This window comes from Mobula hypostoma, chromosome 1 (assembly GCF_963921235.1).
Source record: "Mobula hypostoma chromosome 1, sMobHyp1.1, whole genome shotgun sequence".
In the NCBI taxonomy this organism is placed as follows: Eukaryota; Metazoa; Chordata; class Chondrichthyes; order Myliobatiformes; family Myliobatidae; genus Mobula; species Mobula hypostoma.
In genome coordinates, this window is record NC_086097.1 from 132,976,750 (window position 1) to 132,989,994 (window position 13,245).

At 43.4% G+C, this 13,245-nt stretch overlaps 1 protein-coding gene across 1 annotated transcript in view; it reads right to left on the bottom strand.

Annotated features, from left to right (window-relative positions):
• Positions 1 to 7,192: 7,192 nt before the first annotated feature.
• Positions 7,193 to 13,245, bottom strand: part of galr1a (galanin receptor 1a) — a 32,787-nt gene continuing 26,734 nt past the window's right edge. The window contains exon 5 of the mRNA XM_063043245.1: positions 7,193 to 7,510. Within this exon, the coding sequence (XP_062899315.1) occupies positions 7,193 to 7,510 (318 nt within the window). The remainder of the gene's footprint in view (positions 7,511 to 13,245) is intronic.

Genomic DNA, 13,245 nt, shown 5'->3' on the forward strand with positions numbered 1-13,245 from the left:
TGAGATGCAAGCCATGAATGAACACATCGCTGAGGCACTACACCACAGCTTCATTCGAACATCACAGTCCGTATCCAGTGCAGGACGCTTCTTTGTCTAAGAGAAAGATGTGGGTCTTCTTCTCCTGTATTGACTACCATGGACTCAACAATATCACCATATAAGAACCGATACCCTCTCACTTGATGGATAACAGATTCAAGACATGCTAGTGGGACCAGATCTTCATGAAACTGCATATATCCTGATCTACATCCTCCAGGGAGGTGAGTGGAAGACAGCGATCATAGCACCCACTGGCAACTATAAATGCTTGGTGATGCCTTTCAGACTTTCCAACAGTCCAACAGTTTTCTAAGCCTTCATTAATGAGACCCTCTGAGACATGCAACACAAGTATGTGTTCATCTACCTCAACGACATCCTCATCTTCTCCAAGAAACCCCAAGACCACGTCTGTCACATCATTCAGTCCTTCAGCATCTCCTTAAAAACAAACTGTATGACAAGTTAGAAAAATGCCAGTTCCACACCCCAGCCATTTCCTTCCTGTGAAATATCCATAACCATGGGCACAGAGAAAGTGCATATCATCATTGAATGGCCACAAACAGATGTGGTGCTTCTTCAGCTTCCACAACTTCTACTGCTGATCAGAAGCAGCTGCCAAATCACCAGTTCTCTCACCTACCCCACAGGTAACCTGGCCTGCTGCCGTAGACCACACTTTCAAAGAGCTCAAGAAGTGCTTCACCACCCCTCCCAATCTCTGCCATCCAAGCCCCTCCAGACACCTTGTGATAGAGACGGACACATCAGACATGGGAGCCAGGGCCATCTACTCCAGGCGAGAAATGTCCTGGATGACATACCATTGTGCCTCCTCCTTGCATAAGTTCAAATCTACAGAATGCCATTGTGGAGTAGGAAACAGGGAGCTACTCTCCATTTAATGAGCCTTGGAGGAATGGAGACTTTGGCTGATGGGAACACTGGGCCCTTCTGATCTGGACTGATAGCCAGAACCTGCCAATAGACCTGCCAACTCAACCCACATCAAGCTTGCTTGGCCCTCTTCTTCAAGCAATTCAACTTCACCATCTCCTACTGACCCGGTTCCAAGTACACTAAGGCAGACACCCCATCATGACAGCTCGACCCAGTTGAAACAGGGATCATTCCATCCTCTCAGATCCTCACCCTGGAAACCAGATACGCCAGACCCTACAGCAGGTGCACGCTCGGGCTGACACACCTGACATCCACATATACATGTTGGCAGCCATGCACTTTGAGGTCATCCAGTTACGCACTCCTCACCCTTCTCTGGCCATCCAGGCACACAACAGACTCTGGATTTTCTGCAATTCCTGTTCCGGTGGCCTGCGATGATTACAGATGAATGTCTGTTCATTGCTCTCTGCCTTTAATGTGCCCAGTCCAATTTCCCCAACCAGCAGCCCTCTGGGCTCCTACGGCCCCTACCAATCCCTTGACACCCGTGGTCCTACAACACCATGAATTTCATCACAGTTTTCCACATTTCACTGGGGCCTCAGTGGTCATGAGAGTGGCAGACGAACTCTCCAAGGTGGCCCAAATCATTGCCCCTCCCAAACTTACGTCAGCCACTGAGATAGTGGCCCTGATTCTCTAATAGGCAGATTACCTCCACTGCTTCACTCAGGTCATTATGTCGGACTGGGGTCCACAATTCGTCTCCCACTTCCGGTGAGTCTTCTCCCTCCTCCACATCTCAGTGAGGTTGTCCTCCGGCCATCATCCACAGACCAACAGTCAGTCAGAAAGAGACAATCAGCCAGTGGAGTTTTTACGATGCTTCACCACCTCCAGATCGAAAAGGTATCTGCCCTGGGCTGAGCTGTCCCATGATCTGCACACTTCCTCTGCCAGAGGTACGCAACCTTTTAAGGTGCTTCTTGGTTACCGATCCCCGTTGTAACCTGCGGAGGGCAGTCCACCAGGGCTCTGATTCACCCATGCCAGAATGCTTGGAAGAGGACGTGGAGAGCCACTGTTTCACTGGGCAGAGAATTCCACAGATTCACCACTCTCTGGGTAAAGCAGTTCCTCCTCATCTCCGACCTAAGTCTACTCGCCCAAATTTTGAGGCTGTCAGAATGAACTGCATGAACAAACATGAAGTTTTCTGATGTCAGAAACAAGTGACAAGCTAAGCATACGTCAAACACACATACAGTGGTAACTTGCTTTTAACACATGCTTATCACTAGTCCAAAACATGTCAAAATAATTTTGCTACACTCCAAATCTGTTGAAGGACACTTATTCCAAAAAAGAATTCTTATAATATTAGTTATTATCATTCACAATAATTATGCTGGGCAACATGATGTCGAGGAACAGGGAAGGTAAGAGCTCTTCATGCGACATTTTATTGGAGGTGGATCATTGTTTCATCTGAAGCGCCGTAGACTGAGCAGAGACCTGACAGGTGTATACGATTTTGCGAGGTATAGCTAGAGTAGGAAAGGTACGTCGCAACCAGTTTCTCCGGTTAGTGGACGATTTCCCTCCACGCCTCTCTGACGTAGAGGGGAACCGCATACAAGGCAAGTTACAGCAGTGGTTTGTCATTGTCTTCTGCCGGGTGAGTTTCCAAAGGGATCACCAGCTCGTAACCCAGCATGGATGGAAAGCGTGCAGGAGAGCCGGTTGGATTTGAACTTAGGACCCTTCATCCTGAAGTCCGGCACTGATGCCACTACGCCACCAGCCGGGTCATAGATAGAGCAGACACTCAAAATTATTGTTCTACTGGGGTTGAAATTGATAATACTAGAGAGCAAAGCTTTAAGATGAGAGGGCAAAGTTTACTAGGGATGTGCAGGGTGAGTTTTCTTTAAGCACAAAGAGTGATAGGAGCCGGGAACAGGCAGCCAGAGGTGGTCGTGGAAACTGACATGATACTGTAGTGTTGTTCTAAAGTCTTTCAGGTAGATACATAAATATGCAGTGAGTGGAGGGATATGGATCATACACAGGCAGAAGGGATCATTTAAATCTGGCAACGTGCTCTGTACAGACATGAAGGGCCTGCTGTCCTTCTGCTGTCCTGGAAGTTTCCATGTTCTAGGTCCATGAAAGAAGGAGACAAACCACAGAGACACAGAAAAAACAGATTGGGGGGGGAGTAAAGAAAAGGGAGGGAGAGGGAGAGAGGGGGAGAGGGGGGAGGTGAGGGGGAGAGGGAGAGAAAAAAAGAGGAAGAGGAAAAAAAGAGGAATTAGCTTCAGAGCTTTGGACCCAAGCAACAAAAGAGAGGCAGGTGCACGAGTCTTACACCTTTGGGCCTGGGGAACTGAAGAGAGAATCAGACAAGGAGTGGAGAGACAGGCATAAGTGATCAGAGTACGAGGGAGCATGAGTTTCAAAACAGAATGCTAGTGGGATGATGGAAGTGGAATATTCCGAAGGGCCAGAGGTAATAGTATTTATAGCATTGGAGGAGGTTGACAGGAAATTACAAAAGAATAAGCATAGATTATGAAAAATACCTTCCAGCCCTGGCTTATCTTGGTTTCTGTTTGTACCACTGCTGCTTGGCAAGGCTACACCAACATCTTGCAATCACTGGCACGTGTACAAGAATGCCACTGTCTTTGGTTCCATGGCTTCCTGACTCAGAATATACGGTCATTCCTTCCCTGTCACTGAACCAACATCCTAAAACTTCCCACTGCTGGAGTCTTTTCTCCACAGCTTCTACATGGATTTGAGGAGGCATCGCTGAACCATTGTCAAGGGCAAGTTGAGATGGGCAATGAATGACAGCCTTGCCAATGGTAGCTGGTACCAAGGAAAAACTTTTCATTCAACTGTACGTTTGTAGGCTGCACAGTATTTCAGAACTCCAATACTTGACTCAGCATTACTCTTCTTACTAAAATATTAAAAGTCCCTTTCACTGTTCCAGTCCGAGAATGATCACAATGAAATTCCTCATATCTAGTACCATTCATGACCATAAGACATAGGAGCAGAATTAGGCCATTCAGCCCATCAAGTCTGCTCTGATATTCCATCATGGTTGATCCCGGATCCTACCCAACCCCATGCACCTGCTTCGATGTACAGGTGACAAATAAAGCTAATCTCATTCTTCTTCTTAATCTTCTTACTGAAGCAGCTTGCATTAACCTGGTGAATGCAACTTGTAGTGTGGTGATAAATGATAAATTATAACCCTGGTCTTGCTTGAAATATGATCACAGCCGAACTAAGGCCTCAGGTTCACCTGTCAAACCAATCTATATAACTCCCGTTTCCTGTCACATCCAACAATTTATCACAGCCTTGAGGTTGGCAGCACACAGGGTCCAGCAAGTGCTGCCTCCCAGCGCCAGTGACCGTACTCAATCTTGTCTGTGTGGAGTCTGCACGTTCTCCCTGTGACAACACTGATTTCACCCAGGCACTTTGGTTTCCTCCCACAGACATGAGAGTTGTTAGGTTAATTCATGGTTGTAGATTGTCTGTCATGCAGGCAAGTGATAGAATATGAGTGGGGTGGGGACATGTGGAGAGAAACAAAAATGGATTCAGCATAAATGCATGCATGATATTTTCTGCTGATTCAGGGGACTGCATAACTCTACGAGCATCCTCAGACTTCTGGGATAGAGACAGTCCCAAATATTTAGGATGCTCTGCTGACAGAAGTGCTCCGCATCTCAGGACTAAGCTGCTGATCCATTAAATCAAAGCATATGCCTTATAACACCAGTCCTGCCAATCCCTCCCGGACTTCTCTTCAGGCCAATCTTCCTCATTGTTTCTTCACAGGAGAAGTCCCTCAATTCAGGGACCAATCCATAGGAGCCAAAGCAACTCTAAGGCAAGTCGATTATTTTTTACTAATAGAACCTGAAACTGCCTATGACATTATGCCAATATCCACAGCAAAACTCTGAATCCTGTGTTCCAGCCCACATGATATTCATCTCACAGTCCTTGCAATTTAAAATACACTAATGCTAATTGACTCATAGGGCTGGCAAAAGAACATAATAAAAAGATCAGATGTTCTGACCTCTACCTTTAAATTGATCTCAAGAGGCTACAAATTGGATTGAGTGTCCATTTTCAGGTGCAGTCCCTCCTCTAAACAATGTAGTGATGTTAGAAAGCACAATTTATTTCTGCCCAAAATTACAGCCATTGGTAAATTGTCTCCGGAACCTTTGTGCATGATTCCCCTTAGTGCTTTGATGTTTCCCAGTGTCATTACCAGATGCAAATTTCATGTTTCTTCCCTCAGAAACATTAGTTGGAACTTAAAGGTACAAGCTACAAACTTCAGTCAATAGCCACAATATATTTAGGACCACATCTGTCAAAGAGTTGCTTCTATGCCTTTTTAAAGGTAAGTTCTGTTGACATCAAGCCTGACTGATGGGTTTCAGAGCTCAGTACAGGCTGCTCATACAAGGCCCAAAGTTCGCAGAGTGTTTACTTCCCCAAAAATTCTGCCAGCATTTAGTTTTTATTACAGTCAGCCAGAGGCACCACAGAGGCTGGATAAAGTTCATCAGCAGTGATAATCATGAACCCACTGAACTGTTGTTTCAAAAAAAATCTAGTAGATGGAAATATGCCATCTTAATGAAGCCTCACTGTATCAATGATATTCCCTTTGGCTAATCAATTCCTCCCATCGCTTTCTTTGTAGGTTAAAATTACTCTTTTGTTGTCTTTCTTTTTCCTTTCTGCAAAGGGTCTCTGATCTAAAAAGGTTATTTCTTTCTCCTTCCACTGCATAACCTGCTGAGTGTTTCCCGCACATTCTCAATCAGCGTCTTTATATCCAGCATACATGCAAATGCAAACCGCACCAGAACATCTGTCTTCTCAACTATTTGAGCAAACCATTCCATCTCGCAGCAGTTAGTGACAGGTAATCAATACTGGCATATCTGGCAATGCTGGTGAAAGATTAGTAATACTACTGTGTGCTGTTATCTCATTTCCATTGCCACTTTGTTCATTACTAAAGTGTGATCACTGTATTGATCAGTGAAACTTTATATATCGAAGAGTTTGCAAATTAATACTTTCCATTTATATGGTGCCTTTCACAACCTTTTCAGAACATCCCAGTTAGTTTATATTTATTGAAATAAATCTCCATCATAATGAAGGGAACAAGTCAGCCAACTGCATTCAGGTATCGTGCCTATAAAAGGTATTCACCACCCCCTCCCTTGGAAGTTTTCATGTTTTATTATTTTCTAACTTGGAAGCACAATGGATATAATTTGGTTTCTTTGACACTGATCAACAGGAAAAAGACCCTTGTGTTAAAGTGAAAACATCTCTACAAAGTGATCTAAATTAATTACAAAAATAGTGTTGCAAGACCTATCCACATAGCCTCAAGGCTGTAATTGCTGCCAAAGGTGCATCCACTAAATACCAACTTGAAGGGGGTGAATACTTATGCAATCAATTATTTTCTGTATTATATTTGTAATTAATTTAGATCATTTTGTAGAGATCTGTTTTCACTTTGACACGAAAGAGTCTTTTTCTGTTGATCAGTGTCAAATAAGCCAAATTAAATCACAGTGATACAATATTGTAAAACAATAAATCATGAAAACTTCCAAAGGGCATGAAAACTTTTTATAGACACTGTAGCTCCTGTATGTAAAGAAATATAATTACGAACATGTCTGTTCCCCAATGTTGAATGTTGATTGAATGACTAACACTGTCCAGGATATAACCCCCCCCCCCCGCAACTCTTTCAAAATACTCCCATTGGATCTTCATTCATACCCAATAAAGTAGAGGGAATTCAATTTAGCAACTAACTGAATAAACAAGTCCTACACTTCCTCAACACTGCACTAAAAGTTCAAATCTACATTGTGCGCACTTGCGTCTCAAGTGGAAAATAACACACACCATTTGAATCCAGAGTCAATGGTGCTGCCAGAACATTTTGGAACGAACAGCCTACAATGACATGTCTCTAAACTGTTATCCCATTGGGTTCCTGTGCACTAGTACAACTTCAACCAAAATTCCTTGCACCCAAAAATGATTAATGATCTCCAACAAAACAGACTGCTTAACGCTAAAATGGATGACTGGTGTGAATGTTACAGTATTACCATTAGCCTCACTGATCCAGTTTTAATTCAGATCACATATCAGTGCTGCAATTAGATGACACAACGTCTGTTGTAGTCCGAAGTTCCTTGACTTGATTCGGAGGAGAGGTGTTTCGGACTTTGCACCTGAATACCTGCTTGTAGGATTTCCTGAAGTTTTCTGACAGGAAGGCGTAGATGATGGGGTTGATGGAGGAGTTGCTGTAGGCTAGGCAGTGGGCGGTTATCCTGAAGATGTAGGAGGCATTGTTCAGCGGGAAGCTGCCGAACTCTGTCCACAGAGCAATCACATGGCTGGGGAGCCAGGAGATGCAGAAAACCACGATCACCACCAGTACCGTCTGTGTAGTCTGGGGAGAGGGGAACAAGCAAAAAAGCAACATTAGGTCAAGTCAGGGTGGGATTACTGTCATACACATAAGTGCAGTGAGGTACAGGTATAATAAAAGGTTGTTTGCTGCAGCATCACAGCCAAATGGACAATGCACAGACATAGGCAGTATGCATAAACGATATTAGATGATGAAGAAACAAAAAGATTGCATGAAACAAAACATCAGTGCAAAGAGCAGACAATCATAGACAAAATCAAAGTTGAGTTTATTGTCCTGCGTACAAGTGCATTTATACACAGGTGTGATGTAAAACTTACCTGCAGCAGCATCACAGGCACATAGCATCAGGGACACAACATTCACAAAGGAAACATAAGTTCAACATAATTTACATACACAAATAGGAAAAATGAAAGCTTCATTGTAGTGCAAAGTGCTTGAGTGGTCACTGAGTTTCTACACTGAGGTAGTGATTAGGATTGTACCACTGGTTCAAGAATGTCATGGTTGAAGGGAAGTATTTGCTCTTGAACCTGGTGGTGTGGGAGTTCAGGCTTCTATACCTCCTGCCCAATGGTAGCTGCAGGAAGATGGCATGTTCTGGATGAAGGGGATGTTTGACAACAGTTGCTGCCTTCTTGAGGCAGTAGCTCATTTAGAAAACACCCAAAGTGAGGAGCGATCGATCAATCATGTGTTGGACTGGATCTATTACTGTCTGCAGCTTCTTACATTGCTGCACATTTAAATAGCCATACCAGACTATGATGCTAGCAGTCAGATACTATGCCCATGGTAGTACAAGAGGTGTTCCTATGCTGAGAAAGCATTATGGTTGTGCAGGTCGGTTCAAGAACCTGTTCATAACCAGGCGTCCATGCTTGCTCCCACTTTCAGCTGCATAGACCCTGTCTCCTTCATCCTGCCACTGGAAGCCATGGCTTACGTAAAGATCCATCATACCAATGTCTGCTGATATCTCATTTGCATTGGCGTTGCTCAGTAAATATATACTAGAAAGGGTTCCAAGTAGTAACTTGCATTTGTATAGTGCCTTTCACATCTCTTTTAGGACATCCCAACTCGCTTTTCAATTTGCATTTATGCAAGATCTTTCATATGAAAAAATATTCCAAGGACTTTTCTCGAAACCCAGCTAACAAAATCCGGTCCTATTTACTGGAACTACCTCTTCTTTTAGACGCTCCTTTAGCCTCTTGCATGCTTAAACCTTTGGTAAACCGTGGCACAGTTGGTAGAGCTGCTGCCTCACATCTCCAGCTGTCAGCGTGGTGTTTGCATGTTCTGTCTGTGACTGTATCTTTCTCCTCCAGGTGCTCTCCTTTCCTCCCTACTGTAAGTTCCACCTAGAGTGTAGATGGAATAATACCACACTGAACAGGCTATTCAGCCTACAATGTTGTGGTAATCCTGATACCAATTTATACTAAGTTCCCTCCTCTGTTATCATCTATATCCCACCATTCCCTTCAGATTCTAAAAGCCTCTTAAACTCCACCAAACTGCTTCTGCTATGGCCCCTGGTGATCTACTCCAGGCACCTGCCAATCTCTGTGTAAAGAACTTACAATTCAGATTGCTTTTAACCCTACCCCCCACCAACCTTAAGAGAATATCCTCGGTCTTTGATACATCTGCTCTGGAGAAATGATTCTGACTGTCTACCTTCTATGTCTCTCGTAGTTTTATAAACTTCTATCAAGTCTCCCCTCAGCCTCCGACACTGTAGGGAGAACAACCCAACATTGTCTAACCTTACTTTACGGCTCATACTCTCTAATCCAAGCAGCATCCTGGTAAACGCTGCATCCTCTCCATAGTCTTCACATCCTTCCTATACTGCACACAATACTCCAAGTGCAGTCTGACTGAATTTTTATAGACTGTAGATGCAGCATGACTTCTTTACTCTTGTACTCAACACCTCTACCAATGAAAGCAAGCATTCCATGTGCTTTCTTTACCACTTTACCCACTTGCATTGCCACTTTCAATGAGCTATGGATCTACGGTTACTTATATACTTTCTCATTTCATTTGATGGAGGCGGAGCAAGCTAGGTTAAGATGGCGCTAAATGGTGACTCCTTTGCTTGTATCTTTGGAAACAGCTCTATTTCCATCTTTAATATCTTTATTTTTCCCTTTCAGGGTTCTTTTGAAGACCCTAACCTGGAATTACACGCTAACTTCGGTTCTTTGTGGGAATGGGACCTGTTCTCGGGGTTTCAGGACTGGCCGTTGTTTGGCATGCCAGGGGTTCAGCCTGAGAGTCCGGCTCGTATTTGGAAGCCTAAGGTCTCGGGGTTCTGGAGACGGGTGGATCGAGGGTCGGTGTCATGGCAGGAGACCCATGTGTCGGGATATCTGCTGTGTGCCCACAGACCCGGGATCTTTGAGATCTTGGAGAACAGAGATTGGAAAAAACAACGTAATGGACTTATAACACCGTAAACCAGTGAGTTGTTTGCTATGTCACCCCGCTCGCTGGGAAAATGGAGACATCTTTTTCTCCTTATTAGGGAGAGAGAGAACCTGCGGTATGTTGAATGCGAGTCTTTGGGGTAACTGCAAGTCTGTGTCTTTGCTCACGCTGAGTGCTGGGTGGTGGGACCGATGCTTGCTTTTATCTTCCGGTGGGGGGAGGGGGATTGTTGCTCACTGCCACTACACTGGGAGGGAGGGGAACTGGGGGGGACTGGGGTTCATTCTTTGGGGCACTTCTCTGTTTTCATGGATGTTGGCGAAGTAAAAGCATTTCAGGATGTACATTGTATGCATTTTTCTGACATAAAATTGGACCTTTGAACCTCCCAAAGTGCAACACCTCACACTTGCCCAGATTAAACTCTATCTTCCATCTCTCTGCCCATGTCTATATCCCACTGTGTTCCTTGATAGCCCTTTGCAGTGTCCATAACTCCACCAAACTTGGTGTCATCCACAAACTTACTAATCCACTCATCTACATTTTCATCCAAATCATTATATGTATCACAAACAACAGAGGTCCCAGCATTGATCCTCGTGGAATGTCAGTGGTCATGAACCTGCAGAGAGAATATTGTCCTTCCACCTCTACACTCTCTCTTCTGTAGATGAGCCAGTTGTGAATCTGAACTTGCATTTCACCCTGGATCACATGCACTTTTATCTTCTGAATCAACCTAGCATAAGGAACCTTACTAAATCCTTACTAACATCAATGGAGATACCATCCATGCCATACCCATATCTAGCCCCTTGTCACTTCCTCAAACAAGTCAAAAGCATTGGTGTTCCTATTCCAGGCCATAATGTAGCCGGTCTACCACACATCTATAGAAGATTGTCAAAGTTTTTGATGGCATGGCGAATCTCCGAAGACTCCTAAGGAAGCAGAGGCTATATATATATATATATATATATATAAAAGGGCAATGATACAATAGTCATGGGGGATTTCAATATGTTAGTAGATTAGGAAAATCAAGTTGGTGTGGGATTCCAAGAGGGGAAAATTCTAGAATGCCTATGAGATAGGTTTTTAGAGCAGCTCATGGTTGAGCCCACTGAGGGATCAGCTATTCTGGATTGGGTGTTGTGCAATGATTCGGAATTGATTAGAGAGCTTAAGATAAAGGGCCCTTGAGGTGAAAGTGATCATAATATGATAGAATTCATCTTGAAATTTGAGAAGGGCAAGCCAAAGTCAGGTGTATCAATGTTACAGTGGAGTAAGGAGAATTACAGAGGCATGAGAGAGGAGCTGGCGAAAATTGATTGGAAAGGAACACTGGCAGGGATGACAGCAGAACAGCATTGGCTGGAATTTCTAGAAGCAATTTGGAAGGTACAGGATATATATAACCCAAAGAGGAAGAAGTTTTCTAAAGGCTAGATGACACGACTGTGACTACCAAGAGAATCCAAAGCCCTATCACCTGTTGCCCTGCTGCTGTGGTTTCCATCCTACTTGCACTCTATCTAAACCCTCCCAAATACCCCGGCTAACCTTCCAGATAATGCTTCCCCTCCAGTGAGGTGAAACATCATATTTGTATAGTTCCCACCTGCACCTGGAGGAGAGCCCGTATGAGGTAGAACCCCGGGAGATTTAATGAAAACGTGGGGAGAATAAACATTAGATTAGTGTTCCAAAAGAACTGCTTCATGTCCATAACTCCATCATTCTTGTTTGGGGAAGGTCTTATTTTCCATCTGAACACACCCCTGAAGTGCTTTGGGACATTTCACCATACTGACCTTTTAGATGTTTATAAAATCATGAGGGACAGAGATACAGTGAATTTTCACAGTATTTTCCCTAGAGTAGGGGAGCTTAAAACTAGAGACTATAGGTTTAAGATTAGGGAGGAGTGATTTAAAATGGACCTTAGCAGCAACTTCTTCACACAGAGGGCAGGGGGTATGGAGCAAGCTGCCAAAAGTGGTAGAGGCAGGTACATTAAAAGATATTCAAGCAAGTACTTGGAGAGGAAAGGGTTAACAGATTATGGACCAAAGGCAAATGGGAACAGCTCAGATAGGCACCTTGGTGGATGTGGATGAGTTGGGCCAAAAGCCTGTTTTTCATGCTGTACAACAGTGGCCACTTTATTAGATACATAAGTGGAACCCAGTGTGACCTTCTGCTGTGATAGCCCACCCACATCAAGTTTTGACATGCTGTGCATTCATAGATGTTCTCCTGCCTTGGGACATTGTAACATGTGGTTATTTGAGTTACTGTCTCCTTCCTGTCAGCTTGAACCAGTCTGGCCATTCTTCTCTGATGTCCCTTATTAACAAGGCATTTTCGCCCACAGAACTGCTGCTAACTGGATTTTAAAAACTTTTTCGTAATATTCTCTGTAAATCTAGAGACTGTTGTGCATGAAAATCATAGAAGATCAGCAGTTTCTGAGATATTCAAACCACCCCTTGACTTTGCTCTGATGTTTGGTCTGAATAACAACTGAACATCTTGACCATGTCTGCATGCTTTTATACAATGAGTTACTAATGCATGATTGTCTAATTAGATATTTGATTGACAAGCAGATGTACAGGTGTAGCTATTAAAGTGGCCACTGTGTGTATATCTCTATTAGGGCCATAAATTGTTATCATCTTTCCACTTTCTGTCTTTTACTGTTCATAAAGTTACATTCTGCTCCTCTTCAGCCAAAATACTTTGTCCCTCTAAATAAAGGTGTCCTTTTATGTAACACCTTTAATAACTGTGAGATAGCCTAAAGCCTCTGCAATGAAGATCATTTGGAATTGAAACAATTTTGATGCATTGCAAAAAAAAATTTAATTGATTTATTATTTTAACTATAAGAATATTCATAGAGTAAGAGGCAATGACTTAGCTGCACAATATTCCATTTGAGCCTTTAAGTTGAGGGTAGTCAGACATGATAATAAGAGAGTCAATGGATCCTCTTCCACACAACGGAATATGATTTAGAAATGGCATGGTGACAAGGTGACAAGTGCACAATTTAATGCATATGAACTGGTTCAATAGACTGAGCATTTCTGGCAAAGACTCAAAGAGAAAAGCCACAATAAGTCAAGTATAGGAAAAGCTTCTCACTTATGTGCTCTCTGGCTACTACTTAAAGGGGTGATCGCAGCCAGTGTTTGATTGGTTACAATTCAGTGGTAAGGGTGACTGTTAATCCCATCAGTAAATTGCTTTGGATTAACTGTTGTCATAACCTTCCCACAAGATGCAGATGC